At 40.0% G+C, this 24,200-nt stretch overlaps 1 protein-coding gene across 1 annotated transcript; it reads right to left on the bottom strand.

Moving 5' to 3' along the window:
* Positions 1-324: 324 nt before the first annotated feature.
* Positions 325-7,168, bottom strand: adra1d (adrenoceptor alpha 1D). Its single transcript, XM_068322274.1, has 2 exons — positions 6,211-7,168; positions 325-869 (listed from the first exon to the last, which is right to left on the bottom strand). The coding sequence occupies exons 1-2, from the start codon at positions 7,166-7,168 to the stop codon at positions 325-327; spliced, it is 1,503 nt and encodes a 500-aa protein (XP_068178375.1).
* Between the last annotated feature and the right edge of the window lie 17,032 nt (positions 7,169-24,200).

Below are 24,200 nucleotides of genomic sequence, written 5' to 3'. Positions count from 1 at the left end.
TTGTCAGGAACGCACGAAAAAGGACAAATAATTCATTCTAACATTATTTTTGATTAAATCCCGACATTGTGGCAGCAATGAAAAAACTGCACCTATGATGAATATTGATCTGTAGGACCTTCATAATACTGTATTTAGTACAGTTGTATTTTTTTCAATCACTTAAGTATCAAACAAAGCATAAATTGTTCGCTGACATAGAGTCCAAGAAAAGTTAGGCTACTTTAATTATTCTCAAATAGTTTGTTAACACAAAAATTTATTTCATCATGGTTGGTCCAATATGATCTCTTGAAAAATAACTAATGAGATTCTGATGTCTGCTTAAATGTCAGTCTCTTTCAGATCATAGCAGTCTGCCAGATCATAAAACTGATAACTGCTCTGCTCACAGTTGTAAATCCCCGCAGATATTGTTTCCACTGTATCAGTCCGGCCTACAGAAGAAGACAAAGTGGTACTCTTCCCTGTCCCTCCTTTGATTTTATTTGACAAATTGTTTACTGTCTCTTTGAGATGAAAGGAGGACTTCTGCAGGCGTGGAAACAGACTCCATCTCTTGAAACTGAGTGATCGCCCCTTTTCCTTTGGTAACAAAGAGGACTCATGGACAGCGTAACCAGGATGATAGTCTCCTCTCTGATCCCTCTTCATTCCCTTGACAGCTGTCCGCCACCTCTGGTCATAGAAGCGTCGCAAGATCCTCTTTCTCTTGTGGCACTGGCACCGAAGGACCCGGGTGAATGCTCGCTTGAACTCTTTGCTGGAGCAGGGGTAGATCATGGGGTTGATGCAGCTGTTGAAGTAGCCCAGCCAAAAGACCACCTTGAACACTGTTTCTGATGGCTTCAAGGCCGGGAAGAAGGAACCTACAGAGCAAAGTGGACAATTTGAGGGACAGCACAAAATACAAAAGTATATCTTCCCTACCTGCCACTCTGTCTCTGTCTCTTTCTCTCCCTCTCTTGCTTTCCCTTGCCTTATTCCTATCTGCATTGTATTTCTTTTCTACCCAACCGGTCAAAGCGGGTGGCTGCCCTCCAGAGTGGGGTCCTGCCTGGAGTTTCTTCCTCATGACGGAGTCTTTCCCCTACCCTCTCACTTATGCCTGCTCTGGAGGGTCCTGTTGGGTTTCTTTTCGAAATGTCTGTAGATATGATTATGTGCTTTACAAATAGAAGTTGATTGTTTTTTTGATTTCCAAATCTCAGAAATTTTAACAATATCAACTTTGATATAAAGGGTAAATGTCAGTTTGTCTGTTTGATAGATTACAACTTTAAATTTCTTGTTTACAAATTGTTTGATTGAAGGTTGTGATCAGTTAATCCATTTCTAGCTGGTGTGTCAGCAGTGGAACACTGCAGCACTGCCGCACTTGTAGTATTTAACCCACACATCACCAACAATGCATGGTGGGTACGTGCCAGCTGAATCATTCAGTCTTGCAGCATGGGGATGTTTATCATCCCTTTGAAAGCAGGACACGCACAACATTTTTTTTAACCTTCTTACCTTTTCTTGTTATATTTTCTCCATTACACAATTACATATAATGAAAATTCACTTTCTGTTTGTGTGCTCATCCTTTTATCAATTCAAGCTAAACTTCTTTGGTACGACATTTACATTTACATGCTGTTTTTCATGGGATATTGACTTTTACTCATTGCTCCTGTCTCTCAATGCTTGCGCAGTCTTGAGTCTGGACACAGAGGCAACGCATCACCAGGCAAATATAATTTCTCCAATCTCTCGACAAGTAGTACACTTCAGGTTTTAATTCTGATAATACAATGTTGTATGTGATAAATACATACTAAATTGCCTGTGCCTTATTTTCATGGTTTTTTTCATCCACAGCTAAAAAAATCAACATTGTTTTGTGGCATAAGCTAAACAAATGCTTTGTATCAAAAGAGTTGTCTCTGACTTCTTCTTTCACTCTTTCTACCTTACAATACCAGTTCAGACTCATCTGAAGGTTATGGATTAAAGTTAATAAAGTGATCAAAGTGATATCCTCTATTGATTCTTCTCACTGTAATGACATCCCTTTAAAAGCAGGAAGCAAGTGATTCACCTTGCTGATGCGTACTCCCACGATACAAAAGATAGCAGCTTTGTTAGATTTACCGTATTTATTTATTTGCTTTATTGCATTTGAGAGAAATCCTTTTTAATCCTGATCTCTCTGATTGTCATTCTAATCTTTGCTGTTTCCATTTGCTGTATACCTGGTATCATTTATACAATCAAGGAACAAATCAATGCTTTGAATACACGGAAGTCTGTCACAGCGTCTGGTGACCTGCTCATTGTCTCAGACTAGTTTGTGACTGCAGACAGATTACTGATCAGTCCCTGATTTGAACAGTATAGGAAACGGTCCTCATCTCTTGTCAATAAAGGTCAACAATTTATGCAAGGATTTAAACTTAATATACAACCACTAAAGACCAAGCAGTGAGCCATCGCTGTGCATGAAAAGTGATCAATATAGACAATTTACATCTGCCATAGTTCTGCTTGTATTTGTCAAGGTGCTACAAGAGATCCTTATCTTCAAAAGCTGGGCACTTACGGTGTCTGCAAATACGCAGCAGGAAAAATGATTCTAAGCAGACTGAACCGTCTGTAAACCATGGAGGATCATATTAATTATGATAAATTAACTCGTCACAAGGTGCAACGGTGTGGCTCACTTTCAGATTTTCCGCTGTACTTGGACAGTAATGGAGGTCTGGCCCAGAGAAATAGAGCTTTAGATGCACAGGACCTACACTCTCAAGTCACATCCATTCATTACGATCTTTTTTTGTGGCATTAGCATAACTAAAAACAAATTCAGGATGTTGTCTCTTCCAACATATACTTTTCTCTTATGATCACTAATTCTGTTGTTGCATATTTACTACAAAAATTATAATGAATAAGAGTCGAACGTCTTCATGTTGATGTGGATCATGTCACAGGGTGTGTTTAGCAACACAGGTGCTTAATGTATGTGCGCTCCTCAGCAAAAGGTTATCCATTAATAATCAATGATGTGCCACAATCTGTCTCCAAGTAAGAGAAACAGGGCTGAGACTGCAGGTTGGGACAGATCCACACAAGAGAACCCCCCCAGACAAACACACACACACACATGCACACACAAACACACACACGCACACACTCCTCCTCCTATGTGGATGGATCTATAAAACAGCGGTGTAACACTTCACTGGTGCCTATGGGGGTATTACATATTAAACTGCTTCCTCTGGGGAGACTACAGTATACAGTACTATCAAATTGTGTGGAAACATGTTGGAAAGAATTTTGAAAAAAGAGTTTCAAGCTTTGAATCCCCCACCCACCCACCCAAATAGCTGAATTTGCTCAGCTTTAACAATTAAATTAAAGCTATTGAGACACTAGAGCAGTGGTTCTTAACCTGAGTTTGATCGAACCCTAGGGGTTCGGTGAGTTGGTCTCAGGGGTTACGCGGAAATGGAGGTCAAGGAAAAACACCCGACACGATGTATCAAGTGTTTTTGCTGAACTTACACGAATCACTCTGTACGTTTGGCACATCTTGTCAATTTGTGATGACACACCCCCCTTAGCCATCAGTGGCTGCAGGTGATCATGGTACATCGATTAGCCTACCTGTGCTACATGGGATTTTGCGCACTCAGTAATCGATTTATGCCTGTCATGACGGTACGTCATCTGATTGCTTTCTTAATATTTTAATTCATAGTAACTATGTTGAGCAAAAAAAGAAAGTGGTCGGACGAATATGTGCAACATGAATTTACATGTACTGTGTAACGGAACGTGATGGGAGTCAACATTCTGCATGATTTGCAATGTCAAGTTGAGCAACTCTAGTCTCGCACTGGCAAAAATAAAGGAACACTTCCTTAAAGCTGCATGGAAAACAAAAGAAACAGACTTTGCTGTGAAAATGACATAAGAGCAGCACTTGCCAAGGTGACGCCACGCATAGCTGAATTAGTCTCTCAATAAAAACAGCAGAAGTCACACTGATTTGCAGGTAGATCAGTTCATGTGAGTTCATGCACTGTCTTGGTTTTGTTCTTTGAAAAAGGTGACATTAATGCACAATTCATAAAATACACCAGTTAAACATATACTTACATCTTAAATTTGAAAAAAACCCCAAAACAAAACATTTTTTACTAAAGAAGGGTTCGGTGAGTGAGCATATGAAACCGGCAGGGCTCAGTACCTCCAACAAGGTTAAGAACTACTGCACTAGAGGGACTAGATGATGAGGGCATTCTCAATCATCTCACATTTCATCAAATGAATTGAATTACCCTGTGAACAAGGAATTATAAATTCAAAGCTTTTCATCAGACTCGTTTCTCTAAAATTATTCTTCCAAATGTCGTTATTGTGTTCTCCTTTTTTTCCCAACTTTACCTTAGTGCCTTATAGACAACAATCTACTTTTCAGATGCCGATCTCTCAATGGCAATTTCAAAGAACATGATAAATAATAAATAAGATCAAATAATAATATTCACTGTGATTAGATGATACTTGACCCAAGAATATTGTTTGAAATCAACGCCAATGTGTATAATACATGATTATACATCTGTTAAGGTTTCGGGAGGTGTTGTAATCAGTCAAACTGCCACCTCCCAGCAAGAAGGTTCAGAGTTTGAATCCAACTTTGCGCTGGTTTGCATATCTTCCCTGGGTCTCAATGGGTTAGGGTACTCAAGCTTTCCCTCACAGTGATTAATAGCACTCTATGTACTAGTAGTATAGGTGAACTGGTGACTCCTGAGATGAACTGCTGACTTGACCAGATTGGCTGTCTCCCCTGTGCACACCCCACCCCCAAGTCCACTGTAGCCCCATACAGATTATGTAGTTAGTGGAAATGGATGGGAGGGGGGGGGGTTGTGATGGTATTGATCCTTTATATTTTACTGATCTGTGCTGAAAATGCTCTGTGTCTTTAAACTCATTCCTGTCTTGACTGATCATCATCCTCGAGAACCGAATGAGAATCTACTGACAGACTGACCTTTTCTCTCCCATTGAGTGATTAGCAAAATCAATCAATTTTACACTTTTTGTGTCTGTCTGTCTGTCTGTCTGTCTGTCTGTCTCTCTCTCTCTCTCCTTCTTTCTGTATCTATCTCTTACCCCCACACCCCACCCAGACACCCACCCACCCTTTTAACTCTAATCAATTCAGTACATACATGACATTGTAGTGCACATTTTTCCATAATGACTTTTACCATCAATTATGTGAAAATTAATGATGCCACCATCACTGTGTGTGTGTGTGTGTGTGTGTGTGTGTGTGTGTGTGTATCTGCTGGAAATACACACTTATCTTAATAACTTAACATGCATGCTGCATTTGTTAATGTTATTTATGTTGGAGCATTAAGACTTACATTGATCAACTCCATTGAAGGGCTTTTCAGCATATGTGATTATAGATTAGTCCCTCATACTGAATCCTATATCTCAGCTTGTCTGGACAGTTTCTGAGCTTTACAAAAAATGTGCAATTTTTTTTTTTTTAGGTAGTAATTAATGCCTTAATTCATCGGTTACCTGTCCCTGTTACAAATGTGCAGTGTCTTTCTAGCTTTTTATATTACAAGGTAGACATCACATGTCTAATGATTGCAAGATGTCAGGACCATTTACTTTTGGAGCGATCATTACTGAAGAATGTTAGTCGGTTTTGACTGATATTGCAATAAATGTCAGACGTGCAATAAATTTAAAGATGTTCTTTTAAAGAGGTGTGTCTATGAAAATAGACCCCCCCCCCTCCTCCTCCAAAAGAATAGAATAGTAAGAATAAAACAATGATCGTATTGCAGGTATGTGCTTTTCAGACACATTTTCTTTAACACCATGTTTAGACGTAATTCATTCCTAGCATTTTCCAACGTCCAGTAAAATCTTGCGTGTTTCCTTTCAAATCTAAATCTGACTGTAGTGTTTTTTGTTTTTTTTTATTGTTTTTGTTTTTCTTAATGTTGTTAAAGTTTTCTTCAAACTGTTTATTTGCACATGACCTGGCCTGCAGCTAGTATTAATGCATATTGTGGTGGTTTATTGGATCCCCCCCCCCTGTAGGTACATACGTAGAGCTCTCACATCCCCACAACTTTGTTCAATATGTGCGACACTGGAGCGTAAAGTCAGAAAACATACCCATCGGCAAAAAGAAGAAAAACGGCATCCAACACACGATGAACATCCCCACCACGATGGCAAGAGTTTTTGCTGCCTTTTTCTCCCTGGAGAATTTCATCAGCCGAACTGAGAGAGAACTTCGAAAAGGGTGGTTTTTGCTGCTTTTGGAGCTGGCCGGACGCGCGTCCTCTAGGACGCTCCGACAGTGAATCCGGAGCACCACTTCCATTGATTTGTCTCTTTCTCGTTTGACTCCGGCTTCTAGGCTTTTGGTAGTCCTGCGGGCCACCACGTAGACCCGAAAATACATGAAGAGTATGACCATGAGCGGGAGGTAGAACGAGAAGAGCGAGGAGAAGAGCGCGTAACCGGGTTCCTCGGTGATACTGCATATGCTGTCGTCAACTGGCTGCGGTTCCTTCCATCCAAGGAGCGGTCCAACAGAAATCACCGTGGAGAACACCCAAACTAGAATTAAAATAGCTACGGCTTTTCTCTCTGTCATAATACTTGGGTATTTCAGGCAGTATTTAACACCTATATATCGATCTATGGAGATTACACAAAGGCTGAGGATGGACGCGGTGCAGCAGAGCACATCCACCGCAGCCCAGATGTTGCAGAAAACCCGGCCAAACACCCAGCATCCCAGAACCTCCAGAGATGCGGAGAAAGGCAGCACGATAATGCTCAGCAGCAGGTCCGCCATAGCTAAGTTTACTATGAAGAAATTTGTTACAGTCTGTAAATGTTTATTGCATACCACAGAAAGGATAACCAAAATGTTCCCAACAATTGCCACCAAAATAAAAACGGAAAGAACGATTCCGACCCCGACCACTTGTGAGTCCAATGTAAAGTTCGTGCAAGCCGTGATGCTGTCGTTTGGAAATATTGGGTCCAAAACAGATCCATTGAAAGCTTCAGCAAAATAGATCCCATGGTTACTTTCGTTCCGCAACCTAGAGTCTGTCATTTTGACACGCCATAAAGACAACTTTGGAGCAGTATTTTACGAAAAGCAGCGTGTGTGAAATTGTTCTCAGTCGTTCAGTGTTTTTCCAGCACACAATCCAGCGCTGTCAAAATTTAAGGCATCTCCAGCCATAGTTGAAAGGCAGTAACAAATAGATCCAGAATGCAAGAATAACCGTTCTCACTAAAATAAAAACATTAGGGTCTCTTATTTTAGAGACTGCAATAGGATAAATAAATATTAAAAATGTTTAACTCCCTTCTCACTTATTTATTCTAGTGGTGGTTTTCTACTGCATCCCTTCTAAATGATCAGTGAGTCAGAGCTGTTAGAGCAGTTCTGAAACTACAGCTCCTCCCACGTACACGTCTGTGGAGTCTCCACAAGGGAGCGTCACTTTAATGTAGGTCGAAAGTATGACTCTAATTGAAAGAAGTCTGACATAAAAAAAACCCCGAACCTCCAAACTAACCTCCCTTACATCCTACAGAGATAAAAAAGAAAAAAAATAGCATCACAAAATCTGAACAGCCTCAGGCATTAAAAAAAAAAAAAAATCCAGCACTGACTGCTGAAGTGCCTTCAGGCAAAGTTGCAAAGTTTCCAGTGATGCTGCAGCTGCCCACCCCAGGCCTTGTGTGCATAGATAAAACAGGACAGGCCTGTGCAAACCACCAGGGAGCCCAAGGCAGAGCAAAGGTCAAGAGGCAGAACAGCCAAGCAAGACCTCCACAGGACAAAATCAGTCCAGGTTACAAAACTTTACTGTTGTCAGGAACAGCACAGTATTTTAGTAAAGGGCTCAGATGGTATCCATATTTAAGATCATTTAACAACATGGTGAAAACCTATGAGGCTATTCTTGGTACTTAACTTACACTCAAGGCTACAGTTCTAACAAGGATTATACAACAGAAAACTATTGGGTAGATAGCCTGGATAGATGAAAAATTGAGATGTTACTTAGAAAGTAACTCCAAATAATGATAAATTTATTATATCTTTTTAATCAATCCACATATCTTCAAAACATTTTCTGCAAAATCTGTGCAAACTGGTGAAGAATAATGTGGAGAATAAACTGTAGTTGTTATATGGTGTACTCCATTATGCTAAATCACTGAGCAGTACCTCCCTGAGCATTTTTTGTAATCAGCTTCAAGAGCACCTAGCTGGTTCCAAATGTGCATCAACACATTACGGTAAAGTCATATCACACATCCAGCAGCAAAAGTGACCTGCAGTTAATGTGTCACAGTGCCCTGATTGCATCCGTCGTGTTTCCACTGGTCTCTGGTAAAATACTGTCTTTCGAAAATGCATCCTTGTGTACTCAAACCAGAAAAACACAATCACACAGTATTTGTAATATTTTGAGAAAGATTTTTTTTTTTTTAATGCCAAACATTGTTACTGCTACTGTGTTCTTAATTAGTAGCAGTCTACGAAATTTGTTGACTTCAAGTGATATCAGCAAAAAAACTAAGAAAAAACAAACAGCTGGAATCTGTCAGGGCTAGACTGGCAAGGGTGACAAAAAAGCACAACAGAGTAGCGGGCAAGTAAAGTCTTAGAACAGGTTTAATAATACAGGTAGGGGTCAGGTACCGGGTAATCAGCCCAACAAACCAAACGACAGACCAACAGGCAGAGTCCAAAAACCAGACGAGGTCATACACAGGAGGCAATCCAAAACCAGGCAGACAAATCCGAAGAGGGGTCGACGAAAGGCAGGGTCCAGGAAACAGGAATAAGAATAACAGGCAGTAATCAAAGGCTGGAGAGTCAGGGCAAACATTTAACAATCTGGCAGAGAGCAGAAGCCTGAGCTGACTTTTGAAGGGTGGCGACATATTGGGGAATGGCTGCAGCCTGCAGGTGTGTGGAGGAAGGCAGGTGCAGGGAATGAACTGATTGTAGATGAGGCAGGATCTGGAATGATATGACATGTTAGGAAAAGAAAACAAAGACAAGGAAAGCTTAATTGTCCGTAGACATGACAGAATCAGAGGTAATGTTAATAATGTTATATCCAACAGGAAATGTAAGGGCTCATTTATTCTCTGTCTATATACCAAAGTTGATTTGTCTATATCAAGTGTTATAGCAATGAACTGATATGGATCTAATATGGCAATGGCAGAGGAGGTTGTGATAATGGATTAAGTAAAGACAAAGCAGAAAATGTGTAGATTATGAACTGGCAGCTGCATCCAAATGGAGAGTTTTTCATATATTTACTCCAATAAATTCATTGCACAGTGGCACTATGGGTAGCACTGTTGCCTCACAGCAACAAACTCCTTGGTTTCCACCTGGGGCATTTATGTGAGGAGATTGCATGTTCTCCCAGAGTCAGTGTGGGTTTTCTCCAGCTTCTTTGTTTTCCTCCCTCCTCCAAAAAAAATGCAATTTAGGTGAATTAGCCACCCTAAATTTGTCTTTGGTGTGAATGTGTGCTTGGGTTTTTATTTACAGTGTGTCTGGTTCTGCAATGAACTGCTGACTTTTCCAGGGTTTACTCTGCCGCTTGCCCAATGTCAGCTGGGATAGGCTCAAGGAAACCCTCGTCTTCAAGAAGACGAATGAATGCCTGAAACTCAGTTTAATGGATTTTTCTTTTTTTGTTGTTTCCTGTCACATTTGTTGTGCCTTGACTGAGTTGTAGCTACACTCTTGTTGATGGATATAATGCTCTAACAATGCACTAATTCAAAATGTAATAATACAGTACAGTACTGATTATATATTATGACTTAAGTACACCAAAGCAGTAGATCCAAAATTCAATAATTTTGGTATCATTACCATCAGTACTAAATAGTATGCATTACTAAGACTTGTGTCCAATTATATTCTGGGCCAAGACTGACCATGCACCAGATAGTCTAATTTGATTGAAAAGCACATAAGATACTGGTATATAAGCAAACTCAGTCTACTATGGACTCAGTGCTTTAGCTGCAGGCATCCCCATTTCTGATTCTAGTCACTTTGAGTCTGTTCTGCTGTCAGAATGCGTTCTCATTATTAGATTTATGAAAAATGCCCCGCACTATTCCTGCCCACCTGCTCCTCTTTATGAGACGAGAGGTATGAGGCTGCAGTCATGCAGAGCCAGCTTTAAACCATACCATACAGGACTTATATTTTGATGGGCGAGAGCCTACCAAGAAGATACTTCCTGCTTGAACTCCTGATTCATTACCTCATCTACTGACATACTGACTCACCTTGTAGAAACATTTCTCTGGCCATTTAGGAACAAGAAAAACAGATTGCTAATATTGATGATATATCACATATTTTAACTTCAAATGGTAAGATAAATATTTAAGATCTAATGCCCTGTAGGTTCACCACAACAATCTACACTGACATATTGTGACATTGTTTTCACAATGTCATTTCTTGTAATGTATATATCAAAATAGTAATTAGAGCTGGTTGAAATTCTGCTTTTAATGAGTGTCACATTCGTATTGCACCATTACTTGTCTGGCCCCTTTCATTTAAAGTCCTCCCATGTTTTGAGGCCATGTCCTAGAATAAACCAGACAATACATCTGAGCATTTATCTTACTTGCTGCAGACCACATATATGAAATCATTACTCCCTCGTCAAGGTTTGTAGAAAATCACTTCTATGCCATGGCTAATTTCTAAAAATCAGATGGAAACACCTGAGATCTAAGATCTCCATTGAGGCTGAACAATGATGATGATAAATTCTTGAGACTGCAGGTGGTTATTAAATATGAAAGATTGATTGAAGCGTGATCTCCTTCTGGAATAAAAAGTACAACACCTATAATCTAATATTTATACACACACAGAAAAATAAAAGTTAACGTGAGCACACCCCATAGATATTGTGGAGTTTAATATCTGATGTTTGACAGCCAAATAACATTGTGGTCTTTGAGTTTTTTCTTTTGATATGTGTGTGTAATCCTTCTGCCCACCGGAGTACCTCAGACTTACTTTGACGCTCTGTAGAATCACTCGTATATACTCAGCCTATCTTAAAAATGGCTCAATGGTAACACAGGGCTTTCATGGTCTGCAGGGATTAATTCCCATTTGATGTGTTTGGAAGTATGCTCCCCATCATTTATTATTTGTCATGCCATGTTGCATGGCAAATAATAAATGATGCTCTGCTGTATTGCTGTGGCAATTAGCAACACACTGTAGTTCTGCTACATTACGTGACATTTTTTATATTGTCCAAATTCACGTTTGGTGGTGAAAGGTAAAAGAAATAGACAAATAATCCTTGTAATATATTTTTATTATGGAGAAAAGAAACAGACCATGCGTCAGTGAGTTATAGTAAGAGATGGAGTAGACATCTGTTGCTTCGTCAGATTTTAGCACCCATAGTTTCTGTTGCTAAAACATTTGCACACCACACACGCACCTTTTTTTTTCACTTTCTTTCCCGTCAGACTCTCAGTATTGTAATCTACTCACGACTTTGTCTGTGAGCTATCTTATCAGTTCTTGGCAGAGTGCTGGGATTTCAGTCAGCCTCGAGTCATGTTGTGGTTTCCCATCACATCATAGATGATTGCTCAAAGGTTTGTCTGAGGAGGAACTTGTGGTGCATCTTGGCTTGTGACAGTGTTCACCAAGGAAGATAAACATATGTGTTCAGAAACATAGACATATAATACCTATTCACAAATGTTATATTTTTAAAAAATGAATTAGACACCCACACACACTTTTTTGTTGTTATTTTGCTGTGGATTCTGGAAGCAGAAGGATTTCTAGGACATAATGAAGCACCTCTTTGCTGTAAATGGAAATTCAAGGTCAAACAATAATCGGTTGATTTCTGCCACAGTTCAACAGCAGCATCAGATGCCTCTAACCCTCTTTGCATTCATAAGAGTTGATTTCACTTTGAATGTGCTCTAAAGTGTGCTCTTATCAGATTGAGTAAATGGAAAATAGTTGAAACACATTTATCACTTAACCCATCCTTAATTAATACTGCCACAAAAAGTACCTCTACCTCTAAATCGGTCAACAAAAAAGCATCACCAGGGGCTCATAATTACCACCTTTTAGCAAAAGATTTGAGTCCTCTCGGGTTTTGTGTGTAACATTTTAACAACATTTAAAATTTTAATCCTCGCAGACTGTGCATATTTATTTGAATAATGAAGACAATACAACATCTTGATTAATCGCAAATGTGATTTATCCATTTGTAGAGTCGTTTTTAATTTCTGTGACAACTGTAAACTAATCAAATTATTTCCATTACGCAAAATCCATGCTGCTGTCACTGATTCCATAAAGTAATGAAGCTATGAAGTACTGTATGTCACGAAGTTCATGGTTCTTGCATTACAACAACAGAAAATTGTGTAAAATAAGGTCATTTTGTTTGGTATCTTTGAGGTCTGGAGGTTACAGAGCCACCAGGCCTGAGATAGACCAGAAAAGGACTGCCAGCTTACACAGCAGGGGTTCATGCAAATAACTTGAACTCATTGAAATCATGATTCAACTATTAGCAATGATCTATTATGTCTCAAGTCCTTGCAGAGTCCCACTGCAGATATTTAAGGACAGATTTACGAGAATGCAGTAATTTTTGACTTAACATATGAAATGTCTAAATATAGGATGCTTTGGCTTTTCGCAGATACACAAAATCAATTGAATGACTCAGAATCTGCATTACCTCATTAACATATTGATGGCAGAGCATAACCCTAAGCCCTCCCATCCAAAATGCATATTTCAATCTCCCAGATCAGAATTATGATGCTTAGATGGATGTAGTGAAAGAGGACATGAAGGTAGTTGGTGTGAGAGGATGCAGAAGACAGGGTTAGATGGAGGCAACTGATTCACTGTGGTGACCCCTGAAGGGCAAAGCCGAAAGGAGAAGACGACAGGGTTGAAGAAGGGTTTTAACAATCACGAGTTTTCATTAATAATTTGTTTACTTACACTCAATTTATTTTCACTAATTACTATTTTTGCAAATATGTATATGTTCTTTTTCTGTTTTTTGTAAATATTTATGTGTAACTATATATGTTTAGATAATATATACAGTGTCAGTCAGTCAGTCATTTTCTAACCCGCTTAATCCGCGGGAGAGGTCGCGGGGGAGCTGGTGCCTATCCCGGCAGTCTCAGGGCGTGAGGCGGGGGACACTCCGGGCATGACGCTAGTGTACCGCGGAGCCACATAGAGACAAACAACCATTCACACACACAAACCATTCAGGAATGCTTTCTCATTGCAGGAAAGTTAATTTTCTCAGGTTGATAGGAAGTCTCCTACCAACTCAAATCTGTCATCTCAGAGGCTAAGGAAAGGTTGCAGCGCTTACTACTTTAATAGTGTGTATTAACACACATACTGCATGTCAATCATTTTTTTATTACTGAATTCATTCATTCATTCATTCATTTTCCAAATCCGCTTAATCCGCTAACGCAGGTCGCGGGGTAGCCAGTGCCTATCCTGGCAGTCTCAGGGCGTGAGGCGGGGGACACTCCGGGCACGACGCCAGTGTACCGCGGAGCCACATAGAAACAAACAAATCATTCACTCACTCACTCACTCCTACGGGCAATTTGGGACCGGCCAATCAACCTGAAGCGCATGCTTTTGGAGGTGGGAGGAAGCCAGAGAACCCGGAGAGAACCCACGCAGACACTGGGAGAGCATACAAACTCCGCAGAGCGAGACTCAAACCCGGGCCCGGCAGCGCTAACCACTGCGCCACCATGCCGCCCTATATTCAGTGTATATACTGTGTGTATATACCTGTATATATATATATATATATATATATATATATATATATATATAATGTATATATATGTATATATAATTAGTATACACACATATGAGCACGTGTTTGAATTAAATTCAATGTTGGTAGCATATACAGGGTGTTCCAAAAGACATATACACCCTTTAACTGCTGACAATGGGGTTTATGGGGTTTTTGCGGATCAAATGTATTGAAGTCAATGCTGGTCAGACTAAACTTCGAAGAAAGTTAAGTCTGGAAAGCTTTTTAGAAGGAGCTGATGAAACTGTTCAAAGTGTCAATAAGTTTTCCAGAAGACCATGGTCATTGACATGGTTTTCCAGAAGGAAGGAGGAAATTGGAAATATTTCAGAGAAGTCAAAGAAAATCCGTGCGGCAAGATTGTCGTGAGGAGACATGTGATCAAAAAACAGTAAAATTATGTTTGTAAATGCTTTTACATTTTGAAAATTATACAATTATAATAAATGCCTAAATTACAATTATTTAAACATTTTGTGGGACACCCTGTATAGATCATACAAATTCCTGCTGAGACTTCAAATGTGATCTTTTCAAATAATGGTGACATGGAGTAATGTCAATAAGAAACAACATAAAACTCAACAAAGAAGAAATGTGATGCCAGGCACCTAAATTAGACTTCCCTGTAGCTGCTCCTGAAGTTTTTGTTTTTTTTAAATCAATAGCTGACACTGGAATTGACTAACAATTTTTGTCAGTGAAGTCCGATGGGGCTAACACTGATGAGGCTGGTCAGGAGTTCAGAGAAATAGCCAGGAGCAAAGACATGCAAAAATATGAGGAAAGAAAAACATTTTAAACATAGTTTCATTCAGTTTGAGGCTGAGTTGCTTCCGGTAGCTCAGCTTAAGGGGTTAGAAGGTGGTCTTACCATTTGGCACTAAATATTTATCACTATCATTGTTTATTCACATCAAGTGAAAATCCCATAAAGATGTAATTTAAGGAAATCTATAACTAAGATCTGTGCCGCTATAAGTCTGTCACACTTACATATAAAGAAACCATGATGTAAATATTATTGCAACAAATGTGAATTTACTGTAACTAAAATGCCCATGGCACACTTTTTTATGTACATGTTTGTTCTATTGGCCTCAGCCTGACACCATCTAAAATCTCACTTCATTATGACCAACCAAAAGGTTTACAGAAGCAACTTTCCTGAGATCAGCTCTGTGAGACTCGAAAACACAAGGACCTTGCTGTGCCTCTCTCACGCTACATGCACTTTGTGTGTCTGTTGTCTGAAGACATGAAATGTTTGTTTTCCTAATAATGTGTTTGAAAAATTTATTTGTTTGCAGATGAGGGGCTGGAGGGGCTACCAACGCATTGCGGAACCACACAAAAGACTAACAACCACTCACGCCTAAGGACAATTTGGAAACGACCAATCCACATGAAGTGCTTGTTTTTTGGAGATGGGAGAAAACTAGGGATCCCATAGGAAACCGATTAAGACATGGGGAGAATAATCTCCACACAGAAAGGATACAAACCTGGAACCTTCATGCTGTGAGATTACAGAAACAAATCAGCAATTGATAAATAAGGATACTGCTGTATAATTTGTCCTAATTAAAAACAGGAATGTCACATACTCAACCTTGAATGCTTCTTTCTTGAATGGTTTTTATGTTTGTGAAATCTTACAGAGCAAAGAATCCTTTTAAAGCTGAACTTTCTAAATTTACTTTGTTTGAATGTTTATTATGATAAGTGGTCCCAGTGGTCATAATGAAAGTCCAGGACTTATGGTTTGTTTACAATGAATGATAGACGTGGATTTTAGGACAATATGAAAACCAAGCAAGCTTTGGTTTCCCACTGATGAAAATGATTTGTCCTAAATTTCCAAGTTTGGGATAAATAAAGTATATTTATCTATGATCATAATAATACTGTAATTTCTACAGTGTTGGTTGTTATTGACACTTATCTACCACATATTCACCACTACAAGTTATTTGGACAGCATTTACTTATTTGGGTGAAGGGTTTACTAATAGAGGTTGTGTTATGAAGCATATATTGTGGTTGCAGCAAGTCTGTAATCAACATCGATGTCCATTACAGAACTGTATTAGTGTAATGGATATAGGTGTAATTTTTGCATTAGCAGTCACCTTGAGTTCAAAAACAAATAATATGTTCCATTTTCATTAATTTTCATGTACTTCATTTTCCTAGCAGGCAGGATGATCAAATTCAGACTTTAGCAATGTTTTTATATTGCAAGTGTTTGTTTTTTATATATAAATATGCTCATTGTTGAGCTATATGAATGAAGAAATAGTCAAATGATTACTTTATACAATAATATAATGCTACAGAAATCTACAGTACTTCTTATATGCCAAAGGAAAGTGTACATATCCAAGAGAGTATACGCTGTAAAAGTGGTGGTGAAAAATGAAAAAAAAAATGTACACATGTAGAGCTGATACTGTAGCTGTGACAGCTGAGAAGATTCTAGACATGTGTGCAGTATTTTTATACTGAAAAAGTAGCGGTGTGAAAGTCAGCACCGCAAAGAGAATTGTGTTTGAAAGCAGTATTTTACATTACTATTTATTTTATTATTATTGAAATTTTTGTTGTTGTTGTTGTTGCTATAATTACTATTATCTTCTTCTTTTCCTTTCGGCTTTTCCCTTCAGGGGTCGCCACAGCGAATCAATTGCCTCCATCTAGCCTTGCCTTCTGCATCCTCTTCTCTCACACCAACTATCTTCATATCCTCTTTCATTACATCCATAAACAACCTCCTTGGTCTTCCTCTAGGCCTCCTGCCTGGCAGTTCAAAACTCAGCATCCTTCTACCAATATATTCACTATCTCTCCTCTGGACATGTCCAAACCTTCTCAATCTGGCCTCTCTGACTTTATCTCCAAAACCTCTAACCTGTGCTGTCCCTCTGATGTACTCATTCCTGATCCTATCCTTCCTGGTCACTCCCAGAGAGAACCTCAGCATCTTCATCTCTGCTACCTCCAGCTCTGTCTCCTGTCTTTTCCTCAGTGACACTGTCTCTAGACCAAACTACATCGCTGGTCTCACCACAGTTTTGTACACCTTTCCTTTCATTAGCTGAAACTCTTCTATCACACATCACACCTGACACTTTTCTCCACCCATACCATCCCGCCTGTACACGCTTCTTCACCTTTTTTCCACACTCTCCATTGCTCTGGACTGTTGACCCTAAGTACTTAAAATCCTTCACCTTCTTGATCTCTTTTCCCTGTAACCTCACTCTTCCACTTGGGTCCCTCTCATTCACACACATGTACTCTGTCTTACTGCGGCTAACCGTCATTCTTCTCCTTTCCAGGACAAACCTCCACCTCTCTAGCTTCTCCTCCACCTGTTCCCTGCTCTCACTGCAGATCACAATTTCATCTGCAAACATCATAGTCCATGGAGATTCCTGTCTAACCTTGTCTGTCAGCCTGTCCATCACCATAGCAAACAAGAAGGGACTCAGAGCTGATCCCTGATGCAGTCCCACCTCCACCTTGAACTCCTCTGTCACACCTACAGCACACCTCACCACTGTCTTACAGTCCTCATACATTCCCTGCACCATTCTAACATACTTCTCAGTCAGTCCAGACTTCCTCATACAATACCACAGTTCCTCTCTGGGTACCCTGTCATAAGCTTTTTCCAGATCTACAAAAACACAATGCAGCTCCGTTTGTCCTTCTCTGTACTTCTCTATCAACATCCTCAAAGCAAATACAGCATCTCTTTTTTGGCATGAAACCATACTCTTGCTCACAAATGCTCACTTCTGCCCTTAGTCTAGCTTCAACTACTCTTTCCCATAACTTCATTGTATGGCTCATCAGCTTTAGTTCTCTGTAGCTGCCACAACTCTGCACATCTCCCTTGTTCTTAAAACAAGGGATCTTCTCACTATCTAAGATCCTGTTGAACAACCCAGTCAGAAACCCTACTGCCACCTCTCCTAGACACTTCCAAACCTCTACAGGTATATCATCAGGACCGACTGCCTTTCCACTCTTCATCCTCTTCAATACCCTCCTCACTTCATCCTGACTAATCTTTGCTACTTTCCGGTCCACAACAGTCACCTCTTCTAGTCTTTGTTCTCTCTCATTTTCCACGTTCATCAACTCTTCAAAATACTCTTTCCATCTTCCCATCACACTATTGGCACCTGTCAATAGACTGACATCCCTATCCTTTATCACCCTAACCTCCTGCACATCCTTCCCATCTCTGTCTGTCTGTCTTGCCAACCTGTATAGATCAGTCTCTCCCTCCTTACTGTCCAACCTAGCATACAAGTCATCATAAGCCCTTGTTTTGCCTTTGCTACCTCTACCTTCACCTTACGCTGCATCTCCCTGTACACCTGTCGACTCTACTCAGTCCTCTCAGTGTCCCACTTTTTCTTAGCTAACCTCTTTCTCTTTATACACTCCTGTACCTCCTCATTCCACCACCAAGTCTCCATATCTACTTTCCTTCCAGATGACACACCAAGTACTCTCCTACCTGTCTCCCTGATCACATTAGCTGTTGTTGCACAGTCATCTGGAAGTACCTCCTGACCACCCAGAGCCTGTCTTAACTCCTTCCTAAAAGTCATGCAACAGTCTTCCTTTTTCAGCTTCCGCCATTTCATCCTCTGCTCTGTCTTTGTCCTCTTCATCTTCCTCACCACCAGAGTCATCCTACACACCACTATCCTATGCTGTTTGGCTACACTCTCACCTACCACTATTTTACAGTCACTGATCTCCTTCAGGTTATACCGTCTACACAAGATGTAGTCTACCTGTGTGCTCCTACCCCCACTCTTATAGGTCCCCCTATGTCCCTGCCTCTTGTGGAAGAAAGTATTCACTATAGCCATTTCCATGCTTTTTGCAAAGTCAACCACCATCTGTCCTTCTGCGTTCCATTCCTGGATACCAAACCTGCCCGTCTCCTCTTCTTCACCTCTGTTTCCTGTACCAACATGTCCATTGAAGTCTGCACCAATGACAACTCTCTCACTTCTAGGTATGCTCTGCATCACTTCATCAAAGTCCAACCAGAATTTCTCCTTCTCTTCCAGCTCACATCCTGGATGTGGAGCATACCCACTAACAATATTGAACATCACGCTTTCAATTTCTAGCTTCAGACTCATCTCTCTATCTGACAATCTTTTTACCTCCAGGACATTCCTAACAAACTCCTCCTACTCCATTTCTCCTCCTATCTCCACCATGATAGAACAGTCCCTGTGCATTGAGCCGACCAGACGAGTCAGTTTTTTTCCAACGCTGGCGGTCTTGTGCCATTTGCTCTGCATCCTCAACAACGACTCCCTGTTGTCGGAGGTCGCCCGCAATGATGTCAAGCCATCGGTTGCGGGGCTTGCCTCGAGGTCGTTTCCAGCCTGCAGTCTCAGGGTCAAACTGAAGAATGGCTCTTGTTGGGTGATCAGGGGGAAGGCGGAGGACATGACCAAACCAGCGGGTATGACGTTGCGCCGCCTGGCAAGAAGCTCTGGGCTGGCACGTGCTCTAAGCACTTTGTTGGAAACCCACTGGGGCCACCTGATGTTTTCGATGGTTCTGAGAGCCCTGCTATCAAAAACATCTATACTGGCAGCCAGGGTCCTATTTAAGGGCCAAGTTTCTGAGCCATAGTGCAGGATGGAGAGGAAGGCAGAGTTGTAAATTCACAGCTTCATCTTGCGGGAGATGGTCTGGTGCCGCCAGAGAAGCTTCCAAAGAGACTGCAGAGCTGATGCTGCTAGAGCTCTTCTACGGAGAATCTCTGGTTTAAGGCCCCCATTGTCCATCACTATGGACCCCAGATGCATAAAGCTCTTGACAGCCTCCACAGTGTCATCACCTAGCTGCAGGGGAGGTGGATCCGGTCCGTCACCAACATCTCCATCTCCAGCAGCACCGGGGCGAAGGTGTTTCCGGACATTCCATGATGCGACACGGGTCCTACGATGAAGGTTGATCCGTATTCATTGGTTGGGGGCAGGCTGGGGTCAGTTATCGTGTTGGTCAGTCCGGCTTCTTTTTCTGGTCAGTTTCGTAACAAAGGGTTTCTCCTGGGTGGGTTGTCAGCCCTCCGCAGAATAGTCGGCTGGTGGGGCTGCCACCTCACAGCGTACCGACACGCTGGGATCTTTGTTTGTCTGGAACCTACCCTGGAGACCGACCCGCCATGGGTGACCCTACCAGGAGCAAACTCGCGACAGTATCGCTCTCCAGGGTCACTGGAACGCATCATCATCATCATCATCATCATCATCATCATCATCATCATCATCATCGTCGTCATCATGATAATTAAATGTATTTAAACATATAAAGACCACAGCGATGAAGGTTTGTCACCATGCTATTGGATACAAATGGCCATGTATACCAGGTATGAGTGATAAGATTGTTTGAAAAATGTTACGGAATTTTCACCCTGGCTGACCTTTTGATTAAGCATTATAACAGCAAAAATTTAATTGTAAAACTAACCCCTTCACTTCATTCACACTGACTAAATTGATATACTGTAATGGTGGAGTGAACTAGCAGCAGGTAGCGCAGCTAGTTAGCAGGGGCTGTGAAATTATTATCTCAGTGCCATAGAGGGGTCCTTCCCCATGGCTGCATTTTAGATGAGAGCTGTACACACAGCCCTGGATGGATGGATGGATGGATGGATGGATGGATGGATGGAAAGCTCTATTTTACAGGAAATCATGATTTTGTCACGTCAGTTTCACTGATGATTTTTAAGCATTAAAACAAAAGAATTCAACAAGAATGAAAAATGTAGGATTTTTGAGCAAATGTCAGAGATTGAAGTCACCTTGTAATCATGCAATATAACAAGGACATAGAGAGAGAGAGAGAGAGAGAGAGAGAGAGAGAGAGAGAGAGAGAGAGAGAGAGAGAGAGAGAGAGAGAGAGAGAGAGAGATTTTTGTTTTTTTAAATTACATTTACTCATGATGGCCAAATTACAAGATAATCACATTGACACAATATTTTTGTGGAGAGAGATGGTGAAAGTATTCACATTGTTTATACTGCATGGTTGACTAAAATAGAGGTAAATTTAAGCCTGAGGACAAACAGAACCTAAACATTCCAATTCCATCCATTTAAATAGGTTTATTGAAATGTTTGAGTACATATGAGTAAATAAGCACAGAGTCAGGCCTTAAACCAAGAAAATACTGCACTCTATAGCCACATATTTTCCATTTCCAGTAGTACATACTGGGGAGAATAGCTGCAGATTTAACTCTTGACTATGATAAAGAAATGTCATACCTAGTTTGAATTAATTTGTATGTACATCCCTTTAACCATGCAAAAAATATATACCAAGGCAGCAGAAACATTTTGTCTCTTAACTGGATGAACCTGTTGTCCATATTATAATGACAATAACCAGCAAATCCAAAGACAATTCAGTGGCTTATCCACTTGACTTCCATAATCCACGACATGAAATTGCGAAGATCTAACAAGAAGTTTTAAAATGCCATTGTAATTTCTACATATTACCTGTATGGAAACAATTCATTGCAAAACGTTGGGCCTCCTTGTTCATGGCTTGAAATTAAGCAAGGCTTAGACTGTTTGAGCTTTAGAGACCTGTATGTGTAAGAATTTGGCCTGATAAGCCCCCCCCAAAAAAGAACAATGAAAGGGAGAATGGGAGAAGGAATTTCCCATGCGGCAACATTACACCTGAGTTATAAATTACTCAGTCTGCTCTCGTTGGGTGAGAGAAACTGTAATCCCTGAAAGACATCTTGTTTTTTCTTCCTCTTTTTCCCCAATCATAGTTCCCTGACCACCACGCCTGTGCTCCTCAGCTGAGAGTACATCCCATGAGCATGGAGCGTTCACTATAGCATGACTAGAAATGCTCTAGTCTACGCTCCAGTTCAGCTACACTGGTATCGCAGCCAGCCACACTGCATTTAAAGAGCTACCTAACAACGCTGCTCTCATACTTTATTTATTCCTTGCGGGATAAATAAAGCATACTTCTTCTTCTAAGGTATATCACTGACTAGCTGCCATCTAATCGCAACAACACCACATGCCGTCAAGACCAGCAGCGCAGAGGACCGAGTTGGAAAAATGATAGAAGAATCCTCTTACCAACTACCTCAGAGCATTAAGCTGAGCAGAGTAGAAAGTGATGTTACTGCTGGGCTGACTGTTGAGCTGTGTAGCAATCATTACTGTGAGTTGTCAATGTTAAAAACACATCAGTCATTGCACAAAATTGCTTAGATCCCTTTCTTTCTTCCTTGCCAGTTAGTTTAGTCTGACACGAATTATGATATGTGATCATTGTCATTCAAAACTTACATAAATATTGAAATCTCATTGAGATTTGTCTTCACTGGAAACATGGATCAATACTACCAGATCAATACCTTGCACCTGACAAATGGAAGAATCTGCTGAAACTTTTTAAACTAGACTAGCTTATCTGTTTTAATGAATGAAAATTATTTTTCTATTGACATAGAGTTGTGTTTTATTTCATGATTGTTTTTTGAAATCTTCCTCAATACACGTAACATGGTAATTCTGAATTGTTTTACCTGAATTGTTTTACCTGGATTATTTCACCTGTATTATAAAAGACAGCTCATTCTCAAGGGCCTTCCCTTTTTAAATAAAAGTAACGATCCAATAATGTGAAGCAATTACACTGTCACTATGATTACAGACAGACTGCTATTGAAGAAGAAAACTAAATACAAGGTTAGGACAGCAGCTTTTCAATGGCAAAAAAGATTAGCCAGCACAAAGCAGGGGACATTTATTTACTTTGTGTCACGCTAGTTTGACACATTGAGTTGTTTCAGAGGAGTTAACACAGATTTAACTTTGGATAATCCTATAAAGGCACACATTGCCATTGCAATACAGAAAAAAGATGCTGTTGATGTGTGTACCCACAGTGTATGCTTACAAAACAAATAGATTATAATCATGTTCAAAGATTCATATTTGAGGGAGTAGGATGTGATGTTGCCAAATAAGTTCACAATGTAAGACCATGTCAAGAGAGTGCTTCTCTTATCAGCCTCCAAAAACATATAAATGTGTCCAAGGCATGCCATCATATCTACAATAACAATAATAATGTTTCAAAGCTTTACACAATACTAGTGGTTTCTGTTTGGCACCTCTGAGACTATACAACCAATTTCTGACATATCAAGGGCACATTCGATAATGTTAACAGGCATAACAATCAGGGCCTTCTGCTATGTGGTGCTGCAACCACTAAATAAAGCCATTGGTTTTGCACGAATCACAGAATAAAATGAAACAAACAAATTTTGATAATATACACAGCCAGAAACTAATAAAATAAAAACAAGGACTGTGGTAAACTGCAACGTCACTATGTGTCAGTTTCTGTAACAATTCTCCCCTGGATTAAATATCAGTTTTCTTTAATTTTTATAAATAAAAGTTGATTGATTGAGTTGATAGTTTTCAATATGGAATTTAATTAAATAATACAGAACAAATATATCAAAATTGTTGACTGAGGTCAAACCATTGAAAAGTAAGGTTAGAGTACAACAAAGAAATTAGCTGAATAAATTGCCCTCATTTATACTTTGATTTCAGTATAACTGTAAAAAAAATAGGGTTTTTGTATTTCTTTTCCTTTCAACCTACATGCAACATAAAATTCCTAATATAAACTGTGCATATCACGGGACAGCAATACAGCCCAATAATCATCAGCCCAAGAAACCATTTTCTTTGCTTGCTATTAAGCAAGACAACCTTTTTTTAAATATAGGTTTTAAAGTAGGAGGGCAGGGGACATTTCTACACAAGCAACAAGTAATTCTTCCACATTTAGAGAAGAAGGCACTGTGATTACAAGAACAACAAATGCTGATCAGTCAGTAATTAGCGATTAGGACAGACATCAGACATGCAACATCTGCTGCTTTAGAAACGCTGATGATAACTGACAGTTGGTGTGAAGCTGAGTGACTGAGTAAATGGATGTTTTGTACAGGCTGGAAGAAAATATTTAAATATCTACAGAAAAGAATGTCTGTGGTTTTGAGACCTTAAGTTCAAATTTACATTTTCCACCAGCCCAGATTGACTGTCCAGTTGCAGCGATTTTACTGGGGTCAATTAGCAA

This window comes from Antennarius striatus, chromosome 8 (genome assembly GCF_040054535.1).
Source record: "Antennarius striatus isolate MH-2024 chromosome 8, ASM4005453v1, whole genome shotgun sequence".
NCBI lineage: Eukaryota > Metazoa > Chordata > Actinopteri > Lophiiformes > Antennariidae > Antennarius > Antennarius striatus.
The sequence above is the reverse complement of the archived record's forward strand: the minus strand, read 5'-3'. Positions and strand labels throughout refer to the sequence as shown.

Bases quoted from the DNA above. Each gene is read 5' to 3' on its own strand.
- adra1d (XM_068322274.1), bottom strand. From the start codon at position 7,168: ATGACAGACTCTAGGTTGCGGAACGAAAGTAACCATGGGATCTATTTT. The intron at 870-6,210 runs GTATGTTTTCTG...TTTGCTCTGTAG, and splicing joins TTTCTTCTTTTTGCCGATGG to GTTCCTTCTTCCCGGCCTTG.